Source organism: Mycothermus thermophilus, assembly GCF_041956435.1.
Source record: "Mycothermus thermophilus strain CBS 625.91 unplaced genomic scaffold VTJ04scaffold_1, whole genome shotgun sequence".
Taxonomy (NCBI): domain Eukaryota; kingdom Fungi; phylum Ascomycota; class Sordariomycetes; order Sordariales; family Chaetomiaceae; genus Mycothermus; species Mycothermus thermophilus.
In genome coordinates, this window is record NW_027191427.1 from 5,349,098 (window position 1) to 5,373,488 (window position 24,391).

Consider the following 24,391-nt stretch of genomic DNA (forward strand, 5'->3'; position numbering starts at 1 on the left):
GCGTCGTCCAACTCTTCCCTCAGTTTTTTGGTGTTCGAATCCAACTTCATTTTTAGAACACTGCCCGACTCAGACGGACTCAGCCACAAACAAGACTTCCTCCCCTCACTCCAACGCCATTATGCTTCTGTCGCGCGTTGTTCGAAGGCTCTCGTCTGGGAATCCTCTCAGTACCAACATGGCCAAACAAGCTCTCCATCCCTCGCAATATTCCACCAAGCTTTAGTCTGCGGCACAGGCAGCAGGATAAATGAAACATGGCGTTTCTGCTCATTTCGCGGGGGCTGCTCCTTCGGGACGCCCGTGTCCCTTCTCCCCTATCCTGATCCTAACCTGATGTTCATGGCGATGTGGCATCTGGGGGGCATTCCCAAGGGACACGGAAGCTAGTCACTGCACGATGGAGGCTGAGCCTTCTGCGGCTGTTCCTCGATTGGGCCCCCGCCGCTGATGATCGGACACCACGCCAGGCCCCCGCTGTGTCCCCCAGCATCCTCCAACGCTTGTTCCAGCGCGCGCTGTACTGTGTAATCAGAGGATTACGGCACGACAGAACATCAATCAGGGAAGGACCTGCAAGACAGCTCCGAAGTGCTGATGCCAAGCTTCCCGGGCCAGGCTGATGGAGGCGAACTGCGGGTGAACCTGGCCCAGCCCCAAGACGACCACAGCCCAGATGCAACGATGCGCCGATGCGCTCGATGCAACCTCACGCACACTAGCTCCCCCTGTAACTTGCCCGCTGCCGTTGTCGCCGTTGCAGATTGCACATGGCATTTCACCAGCTTTCGACGCTGTCGCCTGCGGTGATGCCCTTCTCCTTGCTTCCTGTACTTCCACTTTGAAACTTTCACCGAACTTGCCTGGTACCTAGCCTCCAAGGCTTCATCCTGACGGGAGGGTGGTTCGGGTCCATGTCCAACATCAACTGCGACTGGGAGCTGAGTGCCAACGACCGCGTCCCTGCTGCGCCATGTGGCCCAGTGCCTGAGAAACTTCTGCTCCTCCCTCCTTCATCTGAGATAACCATCGCACATTCGTTTCTCTTGTTGCTAGTTTCCCAACGCCGTATCTTGCTGTCCAAGCTGGCATCATCCCCTTCTGCCCCGTGCTGGGGTCTCTTTTCACCATGGCCGCCGCTCCGAGGCCATCGCCACCACCAGTCAATACGTCACCCTCTGAGTTGACAGCCGACGACGACAACGGAGAGCGCTTGTTGCTCCTCGTCTGCCACGTCCTCGGTATTGCCCCAGAAGCCCTCACGCCTCATGCGTCCTTTCGAGACCTGGGCGGAAACGAACAAACCGCCCTTGCGCTGCGCGAAGCTTGCTTGGATGCTGGCATGGACATTAAGGTGAAGGACATTCTGCGGTGCGCCAGTCTCACGGAACTCCAGGCCTGCATTTCGCCTTGTCCGCCGCAGACACGACTCGCCGCATCAGAAACCGCCGAGAATGTGATGATCGCCCCGGTCGAGATCCACCGCGCAAGCCGCATGTCCATCATGCCCGAGCCCAAAGATGGCGCTCTCCCGAAGCCGCCGAAGAAGACAGAGATAGAGGAGGAAATGGGCCTTCAGCAAGACGTCGGGAGGATCGTCGTGATACGACCAAAGGCAGGCTTGCTCGACGGGAAGCTTATCGGCTTGTTCACCCTTTCCAGCATACCACAGCCGACGGTGACCTCAACATCCTCTGGGCCCTGCCCCGTGAACCTTGTGCCCCAATCACACGCTCTCTTCGCGGGAACCTTGATCGCTCGACTGAAGCAAGCTGCCGAGACCACGCTACCCCCCGAGAAGGTGCCGGATGTTTGGATTGCGTTGGAGATCATGCCCATGACCGATGCCGGCGATGTCGATGTGCGGCGGTTGCGCACATGGGCGCAGAATATGAATGAGAATGTCTACCACCAAGCGATGAGCCTGGAGCACCAGGAGGCACTCCAACCGCCGACATCAGGCATGGAAAAGTCGATACAGAGACTGGTCGGCAAGGTCTTGGACATACCACAATCCCAGATTGGAGTGAACTTTTCCTTCTCCCAGCTCGGTGGCGACGAAATGACCGCCATGGAACTTGCCGCCCGCTGCAAATATGAGTCCATCTACATCCACCCTTCGGAAGCCCTTGGGTCTGTGACCTTGTCAGAACTGGCTGCTATCGCCGCGTCTCGGGGCGGGTTGGCTCACAAGTGGGACGAGGAGACATCCGACATCTTTGACCTGTCGCCGATGCAGCACCTCTATTTCCAGACCAGTATGGGAGGGGATTTGCGCCGGAGGCATGCCCCGGATGGGAGCTATCGGTTCAACCTGAGCTTGCTAATGCGTTTCAAGAAGGCGTTCTCGATCGATGACGTCTCCGCCGCCGTCCAGGCAGTCGTGGCGCATCACTCGATGCTGCGCGTCCGCTTTGGACGCGGGTTGAATGGCTGGGTGCAGCGCGTCCTGCCTGAGATTTCGGGCTCATATACGTTCTCTCACAACTCCATCCAATCGGACGCAGAGCTCTTTAGTATCATTGAACGCGCGCAAACGTCAATCGATATCGAAACCGGTCCCATCTTCTCCGTGGAGTACCTCGCAACAAGCGATGGCCAACAATTGCTGTATCTCGTGGCCCACCATCTCGCGGTAGACCTCCCATCCTGGAGGACCATCATCCACGACCTCGACGAGCTCCTCGAGAATGGAAGCCTCATGTCTCAGCGCTCCATGCCGTTTCACAAATGGGTCGACTTGCAAAAGGCCGGGGCCACCAGTCCAGATCCCGCGAGCCTTCTACCATTCCCCTTGCAGCCAGGGGACTACTCATACTGGGGCCTCCAGGATGCGCCGAATACCTATAGCGATGCGGCGGAAGCCGGGTTCTCTTTGAGCCCAGAGTTGACCACAATCCTCCAGACATCATGCAACCAAGTGTTCATGACTGATTCAGTCGACGTCTACCTCGCTGCGCTTTTGCTTTCTTTCGCTCAGACTTTCCACGACCGGCCCGTTCCTGTGGTTTGGAACCAAGAACACGGCCGCGAACCCCTGAACCCGGATGTCGACATCTCTGAGACGGTGGGTTGGTTCACTTCGCTGTGTCCCATCAGTCTCCAAATCAACGATACCGACGACATTATCAACGTTCTCCGTCGACTCAAGGATGTTCGCAGGTCGATTCCCGGACGCGGCGCCCCCTATTTTGCCTCTCGGTTCTATCATTACGACAGGGAAAGCTTGGTCGCCAGAGACTGGCCGTTTGAGATCATCTTCAGCTATGCTGGCTCGATGCAGCACTTGGAACGTGACAACGGTGTCCTGGAGCAATTGCCCATCCCCGGCATGTCAGTAACCTCGAACATATCAGATATCGGCGGCAACGTGGGGCGGATTGCCTTGTTCGAAGTTGGTGCCATGGTCGATCAGGGAAGTGCAAAGATCAAGTTCCTGTACAACCAGTTCTCCAAAGACCAGGCGCGGATCGCGCAATGGGTGCAGAGATACGAGCACCTCTTGCTCGACGCTATCACAAAGCTGCGATACCACCCCCAGGAGCTCACGCAGGCCGATGTCCCGCACCTTGACGTCACGTACGAAGGGTTGGAGAAGTTCAATAAGGAGCGTGTCCCGGCACTCCGCCTCGCAAGTGTCCGCGGCGTTGAGACCATCTACCCAGTCACTGCTGTCCAGCAAAGCATCCTGATCAGCCAGGCCCAGAGGCCTGATACGTGCTATCTGCACGCCATTTACGAGTTTGCGTCGCCAAATGGAGACCCCGTCGACATCTCTAGGATATGCAGAGCCTGGGAGCAGGTCACCATGCGCCATTCTGCGTTACGGACGGTATTTACCGAGAGTGTGACCGAGACGGGCTTGTGGGATGTGGTCATCCTCCGCCGTGTGTCTCCCGACATGCTCTTCATCGATACCGCCCCTGCGGAAGACCCTGTGTATGAGCTCAGTAATCTGCCCAACCTTCGACCGACCGAGAGCAAACCGCTCCACCGCTTGACTGTGTGCAAGGCGCCTACCAGGACATTTGTCAAGTTGGATATCAGCACAGCGCTCTGCGATGTAAGTGGATAGCTCCGATGGTTTGTGCGCACCACGCTGACCCCTTGTAGTCTCTGAGCATCCACATCCTTCTTCATGACCTGCGTCGAGCCTACGCTACGGAACGCGCGCTCATTGACTCGGACCAATTCTCCTATCCCCATTACATTTACTTCCTTGCCTCCGTCCGCCAGGAGAGCAGCCTCGAGTTTTGGCGCGAGAAGCTCCAAGGTGTTCCTCCATGTCTCTTCCCTCGCCTGTCCATCCTCCCAGACGAACTTACCTTCGTCAACACCTGCGTCGAGCTGGACATCACGTCCTACCAACTCTCAGGCTTCTCCCGAACTCACAAGACGACGACCGAATCAATCCTGCAGCTGGCCTGGGCTCTCCTCCTCCGCTGCTACACGGGCTCAAATCGTGTGTGCTTTGGGTTCCAGACGCTAGGACGCGATGACTCCATCCTCGGCATGCGACACGCGGTTGGCTCCTTTTCCAACGTGGTTGCCTGCAGTTACGAGTTGGTGCCGAACAGCACCCTCGTCGCAGCACTGCACATGGTGGAGGAGCAGCTGGCTGCGAGCATCCCTCACCAACATTTCACCATCGCCGAGATCCAGCACCGCCTGGGCATGAAGGGCGGCGACCGCCTGTACAACTCGTGTCTGACCTTCACCGAGGAGCCCGCTGGTTTGAACAGCAAGTTCACAACCCGCACGAGCTTCGAGCTCAAACCTGTGGCGCTGCAACAAACGTTTGATGTAGACCTTGTGGTCAACTTGCGGTTCACAGCCGGGAAGCTGACAGTGGATATCGGCCAGCGCGTCATGGCCCCTGAGCAGGCCGTGAACGTTGCCAACACGTTAGGCAAGGCGATCAAGACTATTCTGTCAGCGCCAAACAACGCGCTTGGGGTCGTGGATCTGTTTGCCGATCATGACTATGCGCAGGTCCTCGCGTGGGAGGCAGAGAACCCTCCTTATGTGGAGGAACAGCTGGAGACGCTGGTCCATGAGCTCATCAGCCTCCAAGCCGAGGCACAGCCAGCCTCGCAGGCCATTTGCTCGTGGGATGGGTCGTACACGTACCTCCAACTCGAGGAGGAGGCAACCAAGTTGGCACATCATCTGGTTGATGCCGGCGTTGGGCCGCATTCTGTTGTTCCAGTGGTCATGGACAAGTGCAAGCTGGCGCCTGTGGCGATGCTCGCGGTTCTCAAGTATGTTTTGATACAGCCCGATGGTGAGATACTCTGCTAACCCCCGTAGGTCCGGTGGTGCCTTTGTCCCCATTGACTCCCTCGAGCTCAACATGATCCAGCCCATCTTTGAACGACTCAACTCGCGCGTCGCCATCTCCTCGGAACTCGCCGTCCCTGTTTTGACCAACCTATTTGAGCAGGTCGTGGTGGTGACCGATGACTTCATGAGGTCACTCCCTCAGCAAGGGCCGATCACGTCGATGGCTGCCCCCAGCGACCCGGCATGCGTCCTATTCGTCCCGACATCCTCTACCGAAGCACGGGGTATCACGTTCAGCCATGCCGCCTTATCCACCGCACTCCAAGGCCAGGGCCCGGCCGCCAACATCAGCCAGCTGAGCCGTGTCATGCAGCTCTCCTCCTTCAACGTCGACATCTGCATTACCGAGATCTTCACCACGCTAGCATATGGCGGCTGCGTCTGCGTGCCCTCGGCCGTTGAGCGTCTGCAGGACTTCGCGTCAGCCGTGAACCGGATGCAAGTAACCTGGTCCTACATGACACCGGCATTGTCGAGGAAGATCGACCCGACGGTTCTGCCCTCGCTCAAAAATGTGTGCTTCCGCACGCGCGGATTGGATGAGGATACGTACAACATCTGGCATGGCAAGGTCAACGTCATCCTCGCCTACGGCCCTCAGGATGTCTGTCCCCTTGGCATCGCGTTCCTGCACACTCTCGGACCACATCACCTGCGGAGCATCGGCCGGCCGTTTGCAGGGACCTTCTTGGTCGTCAGCCCAGAGGACCACAAAAAGCGCGTACCGGTTGGTGCTGTGGGAGAACTGGTCATTGAAGGACCGACGTTGGGTATCTCATACCCGAACCGAGAGTCAATGATGACTCCTATGACGCCACTGGGGCCGCCCAGCTCGGGTAGGGTGCGGTATTTCAAGACCGGCCATCGAGTGCGATACACGCAGAGCGGATTGATGGAGTTCATTTCGAGCAAGCGCGAGGAGCTTGAACACGACGGCAAAGTGGTCAACTTGACCGAGATCGAGCAGCAGATCCGCCGGTGTCTCGGTCAGGGGGTTGATGTGGTTGTGGAACAGGTCATCTTCCGCGGGCAGACGAGGAACGACACCCTGCTGGCCGTGTTTATCGAGCTCGGCGAGAGTTTTGACAGCGAAGAGGAACTGACCTCTTTGAGCGTGGCAGTCAGGGAGAAGCTTGTCTTGGCCAAGCAGCTGGTCGAAGACGGACTCAAGAACAAGTTCCCGCCCTCCATGATCCCGTCGGCATTCATCCCGGTCAAACACCTCCCTATCACTCCGTCGCTCAAGGTCAACCGCCGCCGCTTGCAAAAGATGATTGCCGGAATGACGAAGGAGGACCTGCTTTCTCTCGCTACCCTGCCTAATCAGAGCAAGTTCCAGCACCTCAAACCACTGCCCCTAACGCAGGCGGAAGAGAGGATGCGAGCCATCTGGGCGAGGGTGCTTGGTGTCGAGGAAGCCAAGATTTCGGCGGTCGATAGCTTCTTCAGCGTTGGCGGCGATGACATCCTTGCCGCGCAGCTGGTGGTCACTTGCCGGCAGCAGAACATTCCGATCTCGATCGCCGATGTGCTTGGGAATGCTACGCTTACGGAACTGAGCAGGGGCGTGGCCATCGACGATGGGACTCCCGCAAGCCAGGATGCATCGCTGACCAGTCCGGCTACGTCGGTCTCGCCGGTGCCGATGCACCCCAACGCCATTAAGGAGGTGTTTATTGAGAAGGTGATTGCGCCGAGGATTGGTGTGGATGGGAGTGCGATCGCCGACGCAGCTGAGGCATCATCAGCCCAGATTCGCTACGTCGAAACCGGCCTGCTTTCTGGGCGCACCAACGTCAACTACCTGGTCTTCAGCTTTACCGGCCCCGTTGATGGCAAGAAGCTTGAAGAATCATGTCGCACGCTGGCAGCGATTCACCCCATCCTCCGCACTGGGTTCGTCGCCTACAACCGCCGACTCTACCAGGCAGTTCTCAAGTCCAGCGATGTCGAATTCCGCAAGCATTACTGTCCGACTTGGCGCTTGCACAGCATGCTTGAGAAGGTGATCAAGAAAGACCAGACGACAAACATCCGCTTCGAGTCGCCCGTCACCAAGTTCATGTTCCTCGACGCTGGCAAACAGTCGATCCTCATCCTGCGGCTGTCCAAGGCCCAGTACGATGACCTGTCTGTTGCCTTGCTGGTGAAGGATCTCAAGAGGCTGTACGACGGCTCGCAGCCGCCGCGTCGCCCGACATTCTGTGACTTTATGCGCACGACACAAGCGGCGAACGCTCTTGGAGCGGAGGAGTATTGGCGTGCCCTCCTGGAGGGCGCCTCGGTGACGCAGGTGGTGGCTCACTCCCAGCCATACCATGTGTCGACCAACGTCAAGACCATCCGCAACCCGGTGATCACTCTGGGGTCGCTTGCTAGCTTGGGCATCTCGTTCGAGACTGTGCTCAAGGGTGCATGGGCGATGGTGCTGGCCAGCCTCTCTGCCTCTTCTGATGTCGTGTTTGGCGAGGTGGTGGATGGGCGTCATATCCGCTTGCCCAGCGGCCAGTCGGTCGCTGGCGTGATGGGCCCCACGATTAACGCGACGCCTGTGCGTGTGCAATTTCCGGATACGCAGCTCACGCCGTTGAATCTACTGCAGTACATCCACGCACAACGCGTCGCCGGGATGCCGTTCGAGAACCTCGGCACGTTGACCATCGTTGAGAAGTGCACGCCCTGGCCGTACTGGACTCGTTTCAGTACCCTTGTGCAGCACCAGGAAGAGGACACAGCCATCAACACGTCGGAGGCCAAGTCCTTCCACCTTGGTCCAGCAGCCTGCAAGTTCACCATCACCGAGTCCGCCGCCCAGGATGTGCCGGACCTGTTCGTGCGATCACTCGTCCGTCCAACTAACCGCTACGAGATTTCCATTACCTTCTGCCTCGATCGCGTCCCCGAGAAGTTCGCCGAGAATGCCCTGCGCATGCTCTGCTCCACCATCAGCCTGCTCACCAGCGTCAACATCATGCAGCCCATCATCCCAACAGGATACCAGTACAGGAGCATGGCGAAGCGGATCCCGTTGCAGCCGAAGATGCCCGCTCAGAACCAAGATGCACTGGCGGGCAGCACTCTGAGCGAGGAACACGCCACACTGGTCCAGACGGTGATTGACGACGTGTGGACTGCCATCTTGAACCCCCGAACGCTCGGCGTGCCTCAGGACCAGATCCACAACGCCGCATTCTATGATCTCTGGGGCAGCTTGATCCCGGCTGCGCAGATGATGCACCTGCTGAACCAGGCGCTGCCGGGCATGGACGTCCCCGGGGCTGACGCAAACTTGCAAGTGACGATGGAAGAAATTGTGGACCACCCGACCATGCTGAAGCAGTTTGAGCTGATCGCGTCGAAACTTCGGCAGCAGTCGCAGAACAGGGGCGGGAAGGAGAAGGAGCCTACAAAGTACAAGGAGAAGGACAAGAATAACGCAAAACAAGAGTCCCAGGGGCACAAGAGGAAGCCTAGCCTCCCCTTGGTTGCCACCCCGTCCATAGGCCACCACTTTGACCGTCTTCGCCGCTTTGCCGTCGGCCGAACAGCAACCAGCCCCACGCCGCCGGACGGGAATGCTCGTTCGAACCCCAACTCACCCGCCAGGTTACAGACACCGACGCACCCACCTCGTACACCAGCGACGCCGGTCGCCATCGGCCTTGCGTCTGCCATGGTTGCTGACCTCTCTCCCTTGGCACCCAAGATCGTCAGCGCTGTCAGCCCGAGCCTTCCCAACGCTTTTGGCAGCCCTAGAGCTTCTCCAGGCATCGGCGGGCTCAGCCCGCAACCAAGTCCAACTCCTCTTACTCCGCCAACACAGCCACCATCACAACCACCACCCTCACAACCGACACTTGCGCCTGCGCCGCCGATCTCCTCCGCGCCGCCGATCTCCTCCGCACCTCCTCAACTCCCCAGCCTCCCAGTCTTCGAACCTATCGTTGAAGAAGACGAAGAAACCAACTTCCTCACCGAATCCGGCCCGCGCACCGCCCCCCTTCCCAACACCAACAACAACACCACGGCTACTACCCCCCGGCAACTCAGCCCCCGCGTTCACCCGTCCAGGTCCAACCCTAACCTCACCCCTAACCCTTCCCACCACCCCCACTCCCCGCGCAGCGCCTCCGCCGCTTCAACAAACGAACCGGACAGCATGACCGAGGGTAGCAGCGCCGCCAGCACCACCAACGCAAGCGACATGTCCCCGCTCCCGCCGCTCTCTCCCGGCGCGACGCTCACGAGCGCGAGCACGAGCGGGCGGTTCTCGCCGTTTGAGCGCGGCGCGATTAAGAATCGGGAGTTGTTGCGCGATGGGGAGAAGGACGCAGCCTCTCCGATTGGGTTAGGGCTAGGGGTGAATGGTGGCGGCACCCTCGGAAGCGCGAGCGTTCTTACGGGTACAAGCCTCGGGGTAGTGAGTACGCTGGCCGGGACGGAGACGATGGCGAGCGGGACGACGCTGGCTTTGTCGCCTACGACGCCACTGGGAAAGGAAGAGGCGTTGAGCCCCGGCGGAGGGAATATGACTGGAAGGGTACGAGCTGGGAGCAGTGCTGGTGGACAGCAGCAGCGGGCGCCTGTGGTTGTGCCGGTGCAGCGACAGCAGGTGAAGGGGGGAGATGGGTCGGCGGCAACGACGCCTTCAAGGGGATGATGGATAGATTCTTTCCTTGTTTTTCTTTCTTTTCTAGTCTTTTATATCTTTTTATTTTGTCTTCTTTTTCTGGCATTTTCTTTCCTTTTTCTTTCCTTCCCCGGCATGGAGCGGGCTTTGTGTTCTTGGTATACCTGTTCTAGGAGTTCATAGCGTGGCGTTCCTGAAGTGAGACATGGGATACTACGGGGAAGACGGCTTGGGAATGACATCATGGCGTCGGTGTTTGGGATTCGCTTATACTACTTTTTACTTCAGGTCAGTCTTGGGATAGTTATGTGATGATCTTAAAATGCAAATAAACGATAAGATATTTGCTGAGGGAGTCCGAGAACCATTACTCGTGTTGTTGTACGCTAGCAAAGGAACTCCTCATGCCGCAAAGGGCTACGTACTGCGACCATGTACATCGTATGACACATATCCATATGGCTTTTGTGTGCTGAGAGCGAAAAGTCGAACAACAACGGTATACAGGGCTCGAAGGTTGTGTTACAGTTCCTTGCTGACCACGAGACCAGAACCGTACTAGACATTGAAAGCGGAGGTCTGGGCCAAGAAGGTGTGGGAGGAGGACAGCGTACAAGCTCAATGTTAGGCATGCTCTTCCTAGGTGACCCTGGACAACATACGTTCAACACTCAAATTTGCAAATAACAAAGTTAATTACAAGACATTTTATCCAACTCCTTCGTCTAGCTATATACATACCACCCGTGCCACGCTCTCACCACCCCCAACCTAGGCTGCATCCCCCTCTCCACACCACTACTGCAATCCTCGAAACCTCCGATTAAACTCCTCCACCGCAATGCGAATACTGTTGTAAATAAACGCCCTCTGATCCTCATCGCTGATGGGTATGAACGGCCCCGGCGTCCCATTCCGCAGCGTCAAGCTCAGCCCTGTGCGCTCCTTGGCGATGGTGTGCACATCCTTGAGCGCGACATCCCACTCTGTCCGCAATCCCCTCGTCCTCACCAACAGGATATGCGCGTACGTCACAATCAACACCAGTCCCATCCCGCTCCCGTTGTCGTCCCCGCGCAGCTCAATGTGCGCAATGTACGACTCGTTGAAGTACCTGCCATTGTCCACCTGCTTGAGCCAGCTCTGCCCGAGCGCCTCGCGTTGCGAGTAGGGCGGCACGATGCCGCTGGCGGGGATGTGGCGGGGCAGGCGGACGCGGTCGAGCTCGGCGCCGTCGAAGACGGTGGTTGTGTTGCGCACGCCTTCCGAGATGTTGGACGCGAAGTCGAGGACGCCGATGGCCGGCTTCGTCGCCAGCCCGACCACGCCTTTGCCGATGCCCTTGAAGAAGCCCAGCGCGCCCTCCTGCTCCGCACCCTCGAGAGGCTTGCGCGCGAGGCCCGTGACGCCCGACGCGACCGAGGTGATAAGGCTATTGGCGCCCGCCTGGACGCCGAAGAGTGCGTGCTTCGGGCGGTTACGAGCGCGAGTGATGCGTCGGCGGTCTTGGAATTGCTTGTCCATTGTGGCCGCCGCAAGACCCTTGGCGAAGCTGCCCGTGAACTTGGAAAACGAGTCCGTGACGCCGTAAACCGACTTCTTGAAGAAAGAGCCCGCTCCGCGAGCAAGCCCAATGCCGAAATCCTCAGGCCGATCCGACATGATGAGACCCTGATACGGCTCGTAGAAAATGTCGACAAAGCCGGAGCTGATGTTGCTGAACAAACCGACTGGATTCCCCAAGAAGTCGGCACTACCCAGGATCTTGTGGATTTGGCCCAATGCCTCCTGGCTGTAGTGGTTCGAGATGCTTTGGATCAGCACAGGTGCCGACACGCGCACGTTCTCCAGCATCAACGCGTTAAATCGCACGGGGGCATCGTTGATGTTACCCAGAGCCATGGTCAGGACGTTCAGGAAGAACATGAGCGGGTTTCGAGACGAGGTCTTGTCCTCGACGTTGACTCGTTCTGTGCGCACGAACGATAGATCCAGTTGCATCGGTTGGATGTTGAGCACCTCGAAGTAGATGTCGCGCCCTGTCTGCTGCGCCTTGGGCTGAGGAATGTCGAGCCGGTCGTCGCACAATCGATCCTTTTCTTCGACAGTCGACCATGACGCGCCGGGGATCCGAGAGAACTCGAGCACCGCGTAGATGAAGTCCTCGTCGAGCTCCAACGTCATCTCCTGCACCAGCACCGTCGCGTACTTGATGTACTCGACACCATACGAGTCGTCCTTGACGCGCGTGATCATGGCGTGTAGCGACGGGTGCGCATCGAGATCCTGCGCCCGCCTGGGCACGACACTCGGGTAGAGAATCATGGGGAAGATGCCACCGTAGAGCTGATTGTCGATTTGGATCCACTTGACAGCCAGACTGAATGTCTGGTACAAGGGCGAGTCGGTGTACCGGAGCTGAACATCCTTGAGCGTGATGTAAGCCAGCTCCTTCAGCTGCGCGTTGATGAGTGACACGCCGATACCAGAGAGCCGCAGTTGCGCCCGGAACGTCGTGTTGGTGTCGAGCTCCTTCGCCTCGAATCCTTCGCGACCAGCCCCGGACCCAGCGTTGGCGCGTTGCCGATACAAGCTACGTGATGGCTTGAAGTTGGACAGGATGAGTGTCTGTGTCGGCCCGTCCGCAGTGACGTTGATGTCAATGATCTTTGTCTGGCCGTCGTCCCCAACGATCTTCATGGGCATGAGGTTACCGATCTCAGCCAGCTTGACGTGCCGTTCCCTGTTGTGAGCCATGATGCAGAGCTCCTTTTTCTTGGCCGCCGGGAAGTCCCAGGCGTACGGCATGATGCTCCGACGCGGGAGTCGATAGCGGATGAGTCTCCAACCTGACCTGTCTTCGTAGCTGTCCTCGTCCACGTTCGGGTTCACCTGGTAGAAGGTGAAGTCCGTATCGCTTTCGTTGCGCACCGAGAACGGCCAGTTGCGCTGCTCCATGCCGATGTTCAGGAAGATCGTCCCCTCTTCCATGAGGATTTCGATGCGCACCAATTGCTGCCGCTCGCGACCCTTCGCTATCTTCAAGTGCGTAATCCCCAAGTCGGAGATGTTGAAAGGCGCCGTCCACTGGTTGCCAACTCCCGGGAAGCACAGGCACAGCTGCTTGGTGCCGCCCATTTGGAGGTAATGTAATGGTCGAAGCGACCCATTCTTGAGGACCATGAAGCTGGACGAGCTTGGTTCGCGAATCTGGATGTCCTCTCCAAGCTTGTTCTGAATCACGTACCGCGGCGCGAGCGTCACCGTCTTGACCATCTTGTACTTGCCCGACCCGGTATGGACGGTGATGGCGAGATGCATTTCCGCATTCTTGCTCGCCGACTGCAGAACCACCTCGCTGGTGCTTCCGATGGCGTCAAAGCTCTGCGGTTTGCTCCACTCAGAGTCTCCCGCCTTGATCGTGGCGCGGTTCCTGTGATCGTCGGTCCCAAACGAAAACATGAGAGGCTGAGTTTTGCGCTCGTTCCCGGGCCCGAGATCGATGAGCGGTTCCCGCCCTGCCTGTGACTTTTGGATGAAGTTACGATATCGGACCGCCACATCCAATCCCGTCTTGTTGAGGATGACGTATGGACTGTACACAGTGACCTTGAACGCGCCTCCGCCGTCGGGAATGCGGAAGTAGTGCAGGCGGAGGTTCAAGGCCATACCGCTGTCATCCTTACATACGAGGTGACCGTCCTTCTTGTACTCGTCCGTGGTACCGGAGTTGATGACGGAGTATTCGCTTGGCTTGAAGTGGGTGTCCTGCATGCTCACGCTGAGCAGGAGCAGATGGGAAAGCTCGACAATATGGACGGGGCTAACACCTCCCTTGCGGAGGAAGTTTGTCCAGTCCTTGCCGGTGTTCTTGTCGTAGATGCGGTAGTTGAAGTCGTACGGCAACAGGTTCTCGAGCGTCACAGGCGCGGACAACTTGATCCTCATGTAGGGATAGTTCCTGTCACCGTCAGCGTTAATGGTATCCACCATGGAAAACGGCCAGTTGACGTACTTTGTGAGAGGATTGGATTTGTCCCACCGGGCGGACATTTGGAAGTAGAACGGCTCGCCATGATCCCCCTTGCACACCAACGTCTTCGTCGGGCGCACAAGCAGATCCTTCCACCACAACGTGTCGGTGCTCCACCCATAGCCAAACCCAGGATCGGGCCTCACGAGCAAACTCTTCAGGTAAACAGCACCGACAGGGGCAGGCCGACTCTCGCCAGGTGCAATCTTCTCGATCTTGAGCAGGTGGTCTTGGTGCGCATCGTACACGCCCAGCTCCACGGGGAGGTCCGTGTCGTTCTCGACAAGCAGCGGACTCCTAAGCGTCACGTACTTGATGTTATCGGCACCGAGCTTGATGTCAACGCACAGCCGGTGAAGGACCTCATTAGTTTTCGGCTTGAGCGCGTACAAGACCTCGCCTTCTTTGGAGAGTGGTATGTTCTTGACAGCATCGAAACCACTTCCCTCAAGAAGGACGGCAATCTTGTTTGCGCTCTCGCTGTCCCGGAGCAGGCTCTCTCGCATCCGCTCCCAGTCTTCGAAGCTCCACGGAATTTCCTGGCCATCCTCGATGCGAACGGTGGTCACCTCATCGGTACCATGCCGCTTTGACCGAAGAATGACATTGAAGCCGGTGTAGTTGCGAATCCGGTAGGGGGCCTCCACGCCACGCGGCTTGCTGAGAACGTCCTGGTCCTGGGCGAAGAAAGCAAACGACTTTGAGAACAGGGCAATGCTGGCAGTTGTGATGGTCACATCGAACGTGGAGCGGGATGCAACATCTACTGACAGAACTCCCGTCTTTTGGTCGCGCGCAACACCGAACCCAACCTGCCAAGGCTCGACGAGGGGTTCCCATGCTGACTTGGCAAAGTTGTAGACGTTGACGTACATCTTGAGGGCAGTCTCGGCCTTGAGATTGGACGACCAGTTCTCCGCCCCAACGTTAAACTTGTTGACGCACATATCAAGAATCGGAAGTTCGTGGATGTCACCAAGCAGGATGACACGGACCCCCTCGACCGCCAACGTGAGCTCTTCGAACCTTGATGGTGGCTTGACAATGTCATGAGGCTGCTGGCCGCTTTGAAGAGGATGCACACTGCCTGTGCTCTTCGTCCTAGTTGACCTGGTGGGGGCATGTGATGAAGGTTTGCTGCTCGCTGGCCGTTTCTTGAGGCCAGGGGTTCTCGGTTGTTTGGGCTTCTGCACGGCAGATTCGACCTGAGGGGTTCCCCCAGAGAGTTCTGAGGCTTTGGCCAGAGTTTGCATAACCAAGAGAATGTCACGCAGCGAAAGCCTCAGGATTAGCGGCTCAATGTCGGCATGGATTTTCATCGTGGAGGGTTTCGACTGATCAATCGCCACATGGAGAGAGAAGTCGTCGATGATCCGGAGGCGTGAGTCATCAAACCTATCCATACGGCAGAGGAACATGCCACACTGGGAGACCTGGAATGTGAGGGAGTGTTGCTGCGAGAGGACAACTTCCTTGGTTCCCAGGACGATGGCCTCGGAGTTTGTGATCATCGGATTGGCGATGAAGATGACCTGAGCGTCGACAATGTTCACCCTGTATGCGATTGAGGTCTTGGGTCCAGGTTGCTCTGAAGGTGCGGTCGAGACGCCCGACTGAAGCGAAGGAGTGCTGCCTTCCAAACTTGGGCGGCCCGAAGCCTGAATGGACTCTGCATCGCTCATCTCCTCAGGGCTGTTCAAGGCAAGCTCCTGAGAAAGGACCGGCTCCTCACTCTGTGTGGCAGCTGTTACGAATTTCTGGATCGCGAAAAGATGGTCGAGCGAGAAAATGAAGCGGGGACTGTCAATTGCCACGACGGCAATGATGTTTCTCTCCTGCCCGCCGGCCATGGTGATGCTGGCCATAAGCTGGTCGACGCCGGCGTTGCTGCTTGTCATCACGCGCCGGAATTTGTTGGTCTCCCGGTGCCGGGTGTCGTAGATGGTGAATGTTTGGACAACAACCTCAGCTTCGATGCCTCCGTTCGAGTCCATGCGCGTCTTAACGCGGCTCGAGTTCAGACTAAACCTGGATAGACTCGCAGCCTCAAGATCTCCAACCGGCGCATCTTCTGACGCGCTTATAAGCTCCAATCCAATTTCGTTCACCTTGAACACTAGGTCCAACTTGGTCCAAGCCTTGACCGGCGTCCCGAGTTCGGGGCTCATGTTCACCACAGGCTCTTTGTTGACACCAGCGTAAGTGGGCATCGTCCTTGCGCGCTGCAGGGTTGCGTTGTCGACATCACGTTCGGCGGCTGCCGTATGCTGGCCGACATCACTAGCGAAAGCCGCGGGAACCGACCGAGAGATTTCGAGCAGGGTCTTCAGCTGGTAAGGAGTTATGCGGAGGTGGAAATCGGTCATGCTGCCCTCGATCTCCAGATCTGGCCGTTGCACGCCTTCTTTGTGTTCCGCGTACGTAATCTTGAAGCCGAGGTCAACGTGGTCGATGAGTTCCAGTTCCTCATGCCGATCCTGACTGTAGTGGAAGTGTGATGTCAAGCGGATGTTGCGGATGCCAGCAGAAAGCTTCATGCCAATCGGCGAACTCTCCGAGTCACCAAGTGGCGCAAACCCGTTCTGCGCGTAGATCTCACCGAGGTATGCGGTGATCACGTCGCGTTTCGTTGAGTCGGGAGACACGACACGTGGGAAAACAACAATTGGTGTCTTGATGAGGACATCAAACTTGATCCGGCTTTGGCTCTGCTGGAGCTGGGTTGCTTGGTTCGCGGCAGCTTGTCTCGCAGCGTTGTAAATGGCCTGCATCTTGCCGAACTTGACCAGAAAGTCGACAATCTTGCGGAAAGGCTCCTCCATAAAGTTTACCCTGACGGAACCAGCGCGCAAGAAGATGGACGAGTCGTAGCCGGGGTAAGCCTCGGGCTTCGTGGCATCGAAGGTCTCGTAGTGGAAATCGGCAAGCTCGTCACCCTGAATCGTGACAAGCTGGCGGAGGCTAGAGTCCCTAGGGACGCCGACGTTGACATCGTCGACGAGACTAAGGTTCCCCAGTTTTGTCGACACACGCATGGTTGGGCCTCGGATGGAAACACAGACATCGCCATGGTTGAAAGACAAGGTAGCGAGCCGGATGCCGTCGTTGTTAAGGATCATTCGGATACTCTTAAGATCCACCTTGACCCTGATGAGCCCGGCCTCGGCTGGCGGTGGTGGAGGGGGTTCTAATTCACTGTCGGAACTCGATATCGAATCTGAGTCCGTGATTGTTCGTTGAGGGGCACCATTGGCTGGCTGAGGATTGGTGAACGTCACCAGGATGAAGTCCAACAGCGTGAGGAGCGTCTTTCGAGTGACAACAAAGTTGATGGTCGAGATCGCAACGTCGACAGAAGTTTCGATGCCCTCATGGACCGACATGAACTCTGGAGACTCCTTCTTGACGCGACAGAACTTGATATGGACCAACTCCTTTTCCGCCCCGCGGTCCTCCATGTCACCGGATGACACAATTGACTTGAACTCGGCTGGAGAGTTCTCGACAAAGTCGTCCACTGTGACAGACCCAAGGGAGACCTCGGCGCTCATGTCAAAGGGCCGTTGCTGGAACTGCACTCCAAAATCCTCTGCCACCAGCTCGACGAGCAACTGGTCGGGCCTTTTCTTGTCCGGATCACTGCGGTAGAGGGAACCTTTAAGTTTGTCCACGGTAAACCCGAACACGAAGAGCCGTTGCTTGATCCGGAGCTGCTCGTCAGGTGAACTCTCCTTGGCATCCTCGAAATTCTCGCTTTCGTCATCGTCGAGGTCATCGTCGTCGATGACGATGGCCTCTTGCTGTGCCACAAAGGGCAGAATCTGGGTGGATTTGCGCCTCTCGCTGTCCCGACGGGACCGCGCCGACACAGTGCTCTCGATGCGCGGCCGCTGAGGGGTCGTACTTGTTGGTTCACTTTGGTCCCCGCCAAATTTGGGAATTGCGACTTCGATGATACGCATGAGAGTCTTGTATTTGGAATCAGATGCAATCACTTGAAGCACAGGCATGTGGCCAGAGATCTTGAACTTTGTGAGGTTCGGGGCTTTGGGGAGGATCGATGTTTCGACAACAAAATCGACGTTAATTTTGTCAACGACGTGGAAGATGTGACGCTCGTCTCTCTCAGTCAATTGACGCTTGGTGTCATCGACGGACGGGCCGATCAGGACTTGGGTGGACGTGAGCTTGACCAGGAAACGATCATACATGAGTGATTGCAGCCGCTTCAGATCCTCATCTGTGTAAGCCTGCGATTGTTTGGATTGGATCTCCTTCAAGGTCTTCTCGTCAACCAGTTCACTCGTTACACTGATGTGGCCGGCATCGAGGATGACGCATTGCGACTTCATGCTTGTGACACTCTCAGGAACGATGATGAGAGGGGCTTGCAGGTCCAGCTTGGCGTTCACCGTCTTGTGCTCTTCGAGGGCAAACTGGAGTCCGGCCCGTGTCTGCTCGCGCAGGCCCTCAACGGTGGCACCCGCCGTCTCCATGAGGGCAGTGATGGACTCCATGTGCCGCTCTGGAGGCCTGAAGAAGTCGACAACGCCGACCACAACGTTCGGATTCCAAACAATCTCGAGGGGCTTGAGCTTTGCTGTCACGGCAAAGTCTCCTTGCCCATCAAGAGGATTTTGCTCCAGTTGGAGCTGAAAGAAGGCCTCTTCGTGGACTGTTTCGAGCTCAGTGATGGAGAGTCGCCTCTGACCCTTGATTGTTGGCGCATCCTTGACCCGCACAATCTCCTTGTAGAGAGTGTTCGGTGTTGTACCGTCGTTGACGCGGAGGCCACCGAGACTGAGATCCACCAAGAATGAGTCGGGCCGCTTAATGCCCTTTGCTCGGAACACATCGAAATGCAGGCTGATCAGATCGCGCGTTTGGCCATGCGGACCCTGCTTGAGGGTGAAACTGCCGGTGCTCAGCGATGTCTCGACCTGCATCTTGACTGTTTCTCTTGGAACGTCGACCTCCGCAGCCAGGGCGGCCTTCTCGTCCCAGTCAATAACCTCGTAGAGCTCCTTGCGTTGCTCCTCGGTGATGCGGGTGTTTTCGAGCTCGTCCTGCTTCTCTTGGGTTTGTTGAGGCTTGGAACCCCACACCCAGGCGAGCCAACCCTGTTGCTGCTGCTGAGGCTCTTGACGTTTAAGAGCCTCGGCGTTCTCTTTCTTGAGCTGATTGCGGGCCAAAGAACGCCAGAATCGGAGGTCTTCGTAACTCAGCTTCCACTCAAGCCTCTTCATGTCCTCGGCCTCCTCGGCCGTCAACTGCAGGTTCTGTTTGCGTTTCTTGAAGAGCTCAATGTACCGCCGCCGGTCATCCCTGCGCTCCTTGAAGTATTCCCAGGACCATCGCCGGTTCCGTTCATGTATCTTGCTCAAGACGGCATTTCCAGCAAACCGGAACCATGCTCGAGGGTCCTCCTTCACCGTCACACCCTTCGGCTGGAATTTCTTGTACTCTTGGTGGCGGATAAAGTAGTGGAAGAGGTCGAGCATCATCAGGGCGTCGCGGTATTGTTGATCATCCAAGACCAGGCCAATCTCGTCGAAGAGGAGGTTCGCCTTGAACTTCGGGGCTTGAGGGTTGCCCGTCTTATCAAGTTCTATCTTGGCCTGGCCGGACACAGGCTTCAGGATGAACTGATGGTCAGCAAGCTCACTGCCGCTGCCCGCGATCATGGCGCGAAGGTTGTTGAGCATTTCATCATGGGGTGTGATTTCCATGTCTGGAGTGGCCACCTCGCGGCCCGGGCCCATTAGCTTGGTATCTGTGTTCCAGTACACGGCCAGAGCTTCAAGAGTGGCCAGTTTGTGGGTGGTAGATGTCGAGTCCTGGATGAACATCTGGTTCCAATCGCTGTCCGTGCTGACGGCACTGAACTTCTCGAGAGTGATGCCAAGAGAGAACGGATGGCCGGGGTCTGAGATGGCGTCCTCATATCGGATGTGAATGTTCTTGATATCGATTTGAAGGTTGTCCACGATTTTCGTGACGAGGCTCTCGGTGAAGCTCTGGCTGCGCTTCTGTTCCTCCTGGCTGAGCCCTTCCCTGGATCTTTCCTTCAGCAGCTCTGCCGAGTCGAGCTTTTCCATCTTCAGCCGATGTTTCCGTGCTGCTTCCTCCTCCTCGTTGTACTGGGCCTCCTCTTTCGGGGAGGCCAACAGGAAGACATCCTCAATGGTGACCCGGACGGGTTCGCCGCGGAGGTTGGACCATGGGATGACCAGTTTTAGCTCGCCCAAGTGCCCTTCGACGACGTTTATGGGGAGCTTGAGCTGGTCTAGGGCTTCGCGACGCAGCTCTAGCTGACTGAGCCTGACGTCGCCACTCCAGATACCGACCTTGAGCTGAGTAGGGTCAAAGTTCTTGACGTACATGCCCAGGAAGCGGTTGAGCAACCCGGCAACCAGCCCTTCCAGCATCTTGACTGTGTGTTGCCGTTACCCGGGCAGGGGGATTGACGGATGAGGTTATTGAGATAGGCGCTGCGGGGTCATGGGATGGAGTTCAGGTGAGTGGGTGTGGGTGAGGGCTTTGCGATATTTGTGTCCGCTAGCGTTGTGGGAAGAATGTCGTGGAAACCCGAGTGTCAATCATGTCGAAGCGTACTCGCAACGCCTTTCAAAAGGAAACTCTATCTGTTCAGCACGGCTTTGTCAGCCAGGGGGCACAAGGGAAGATGGGACGGGTCTTTCAGCACCAACCAGACGAAGAACAATATGCGCAGCACAATCAGTGTATTGCTACCAGCAAGTACAATGGGCCTTGAACGGCGTAGATTCTCGGAGTCGACACAAACAAGCTGGGACAACATGCAGATGGCAACTCGAGACAGAAAACCGGGCCGGATTGCCCCTCTGACGCTGGACTCTGGGAGGTTCGGTTGGTGCCGATGATGACGACGGGCCGCAGGAGGCTGGCTGGACTGGCTGGGCTGGCTGGGCCTGATGTCAGGGTTCTTTTTCAGGGTTCCAGAGCTTCCAAGGCTTGGGCAGGAACTGGGGTGGGGAAGCTTTGACCACCCAGAGCCATTTGGGCTGCGGGGCCCCACAGTTTCCCGGTCTCAAGCTCTGCTCGGCGCCTGACCATTCGAGGACGGGCAGTGGCATTGCAGCGAGAGAAGTTTTGTGAACAACCCACTGTTGAACATCAGTTTCAGAACGACCAACTGCCGAAAAACTGGAAGTAAGTATTTGGATGGTCTTAAGGTTATGCGAAGCTGCGGACAATCATCTCCGGTTGCTGGAAACCCAGATGCCAAGACACTGTTCGAAAGTGGAGTCCTGCTTCTGTCCTGTCCCGCCCTGTCTGCATCCCACCTCGTTCCTGGCATGACGTCATTTAGATTTGTCTACCTGATGGTAGCAGCGCTGGGCAACAACAACAAACTGGCAGGCAGGAGGTTTGAGATACCGATGGAAGGGAAACAGTCCTTTTATTCTGGTTATTCCTTTTCTTATTTATTCTTTTTTGGTTTTTCTTTCCTTTTTTGTCGTCTTCTTTTCCTTTTCTTATTTTTCTTTTTCCCTTTTTCTCCTTTGGCCCTTTTCTCTTTTTCTTCACTCGTCTCTTCCCCTATTTTGTTTGTTCGTTTTTTACCTTTTCCAAATGAATCACTCTTTAGATGCTGTGAAACCTGGAAGTGTCGTATTACGAAATAGTTGCAGTGAAGATCCCCAAATTCCGACGGGCAACTTCGTCATAATGAACCCTCCATTGCATCAATCAAGGTCCTTTAGGTCCCCCAACATTGTCTGAATATTGACGGATTTCCCTCATCTGATCGCTCCCGTACGGGATATCTGGCCCAAACACGTCACACGTTTTCTGCTCGTTATCTTCTTCAAATTTGATCTTCAACATTTTGACTATCTAACACGGTTACTACTACTTCAATGAACATCTGCACTTAATCATGTTTCGTGCTGCCCAACCTACAATCCCCTTCCGGGGCTACATCCGCAATTGGGGGCTCCTAAGGACAAACCAGAGGCTCATCACATCATACGCAAATCTTGGACCGCGAAGACCAAGTGCCACACGTAAACCTTTGGCTGTACTTCCCCATGCATCGCTTGCAACTAGACCGCCTCTCCAGCCCAACAAGAGAGACAAGGAGGCCGAGAGGCGAGCAGGGGAGCGGCTTCTCGAACGCCGACCGGAGGAGGTGACCACTACATCGAGTGTGAGGAAACTCGTCGAGCCCAGCCAGGCTCCTCCAGTCGAGGAGCCTGACATCTCGGCCGGGCTGAGGCATGACCTGGTAAGGAACCTTGGTAACAGAAAAGCTCACTTCCCCGGCACCCTTTTGAGTTACTTGCGGCTTACCTGATGTTAGCATATGGTCAAGGACACATTCGCCCTCTCTTCAGTACCCTTCGAGGCATACGCTCTCGGTCTCGCTGGCACCCTCCCATACTGGGCAACCTCGTTCTTCACCCTGTTCCTGTCATGGAACCTCGACCACCCCATACCAACAGACTCTGCTCTCCTGAATCATGTCCTTTTCGATCACGACACAGCCCTCTTCTGGCTCCAGACCCTCGAGCCAATCCAAGTCGGCTACGGCGCCGTCCTCATCTCCTTCCTCGGGGCCATCCACTGGGGTCTCGAGCTCGCCGAGAAGCGCCGAGCTCCTGGACGAACACCCCAGCGCTACATCATCGGCGTCTCAGCCCCTCTATTTGCATGCTCAACCATCTTCATGCCCCTCGAGTGGGCTCTCATCTCCCAGTTCTTCGCCTTCTGTTTCATGTACTCATTCGACTTCCGCGCGACCGTCCGGGGATGGGTCCCGCCTTGGTACGCCACGTATCGCTTCGTTCTCACGGGCGTCGTGGGGAGCGCAATCGTTCTCAGCTTGATCTTCCGCGCCAAAATCGGCCAGGCGCACGAGCGGACCGCCGTGGTCCCGCTGAAGAATCGCATCCAGGGCAAGCCGAGCGAGGAAAGTCAGCACCATGACTGGGAGAAGGAGGAAAAGCAGGAGATGCTACGCGTCAAGGAGGAGCGGGAAAGAAAACAGCAGGAGAGAGAAGCGCTGGCACAAGAGAGCGGGGAGCGGCGCGAACATAACGGTCCGTCCAAGGAGAGCGAGGTTCAACATTAGGAACAGGGATGGCGATGCAACAATGAATGGAACTGAGAATAATATTTGGATATTTAATAGTCCGTTTCAGGGCGGACATGGGAAGAAGGGGATTTCTGGTGGATGCCGATTCAACATATAATGGGGGGTGGCTGTGCCTGACGACCTACTCCACTTTTTTTCTAATAGTACAACCCTTGGACATCGCACAGCAGGAGAGCGCAGGCAGGTAGGCATGGTGACACAGACACGGCGCGGGGGCTGCATTATAAGCTCATCAGTGCGGGCATTTCAGAATGGCTTGATCCCAGCCCTGTGTTCGCGTGCTGCCGGGTGTCAGCATCTTGCCGTTGTGATGCCTTATTTTTGTTATGAGAAAAAAACAAACTAAATTGCTTCCAAGAACTGTTTCGAAACATGGAGTTCTCTTCGTTGTCTAGTGCCAACCAAGCCAAGAATCCCCACTCGGGTACATATCCCTGGCTCGCGGGACCAGTAGCGAAAGCTTGGTTTCTCCGTGGCGTAGCGGCTGACATGCATAGTCCCGGCGTCAGCACTAAGGCTGCTGCTGTGGGTTCTTCGGCGAGTCTGTCGGCTTTCAGGTCTCCTGTATCCATCCAAACTCGCTTCTTCCCTGAGGTACTTGATCAAGTCCGGCACATATAACGACACCTGGTTAACTGACAGCTAGGCAGGCAGGAGTTCTAGGAGGTGGGACCAGACTTGGAAGGACTGTTGTTCGTCGACACATCAACTCAGACGTATAGTGTTCCCTTGCCTCATTGGCCGGGCAGGAGTTCAGTCATCTTTTGGCAACCGGCAGATGGGGTCAACTTGCGTGAGGTCTGCGTAACCCGAGGGAGATTGAAGACAAGATATTGCAACCCTCCTGCCTGGGGACCTTATTCTCAGGTACCCCTCCTAAATTTCTCCCCTAGCTTAACGTTCAACGCAGTATCAGTCCACCATAAGCACTAGCCGTTGAGACCTATGGATGATGGCAACACGAACGCACCGTAGCATCAGAGCTCATGGCGCTTGGGGGGGATCATCCCGACCCCTGCTTAAACTCCGCGCCTTGCGAGCCTTGCGGCCATGCAAAATGCCGGAGTTCCTTGAGGTGTGATCATCCCATTTTCTTGCAGCCGCCAGCCACAAGGTCCAAACAGGAAATCGAAACAGGAAATCGGTGAGCCGAGAGTAAGCCTCAGGTGCAGGACGCGAATTTCCTGGTCGTGCAACTCGACACTCGACCTCGTCGCAAGCCCTTCTACCCAGCCCCTTTCTGCAC

General features: G+C 56.6%; 4 protein-coding genes across 4 annotated transcripts; 2 read left to right on the plus strand and 2 right to left on the minus strand.

Annotated features, from left to right (window-relative positions):
- Positions 1 to 386: 386 nt before the first annotated feature.
- VTJ04DRAFT_2001 (uncharacterized protein) lies at positions 387 to 777 on the minus strand (the record flags this gene model as incomplete). The annotated part of the gene is made up of 2 exons (XM_069359752.1): positions 387 to 518; positions 574 to 777. The coding sequence occupies 2 exons, from the start codon at positions 775 to 777 to the stop codon at positions 387 to 389; spliced, it is 336 nt and encodes a 111-aa protein (XP_069224609.1).
- A 352-nt stretch (positions 778 to 1,129) lies between these two features.
- Positions 1,130 to 10,003, plus strand: VTJ04DRAFT_2002 (uncharacterized protein; the record flags this gene model as incomplete). Its single annotated transcript, XM_069359753.1, has 3 exons — positions 1,130 to 4,063; positions 4,114 to 5,261; positions 5,311 to 10,003. 3 exons carry the CDS (start codon positions 1,130 to 1,132, stop codon positions 10,001 to 10,003), a joined length of 8,775 nt encoding a protein of 2,924 aa, XP_069224610.1.
- Positions 10,004 to 10,771: 768 nt separating this feature from the next.
- Positions 10,772 to 20,434, minus strand: VTJ04DRAFT_2003 (uncharacterized protein; the record flags this gene model as incomplete). Its single annotated transcript, XM_069359754.1, has 2 exons — positions 10,772 to 13,934; positions 13,989 to 20,434. 2 exons carry the CDS (start codon positions 20,432 to 20,434, stop codon positions 10,772 to 10,774), a joined length of 9,609 nt encoding a protein of 3,202 aa, XP_069224611.1.
- Positions 20,435 to 21,927: 1,493 nt separating this feature from the next.
- On the plus strand, positions 21,928 to 23,121 carry VTJ04DRAFT_2004 (uncharacterized protein; the record flags this gene model as incomplete). The annotated part of the gene is made up of 2 exons (XM_069359755.1): positions 21,928 to 22,275; positions 22,351 to 23,121. 2 exons carry the CDS (start codon positions 21,928 to 21,930, stop codon positions 23,119 to 23,121), a joined length of 1,119 nt encoding a protein of 372 aa, XP_069224612.1.
- Positions 23,122 to 24,391: the final 1,270 nt, after the last annotated feature.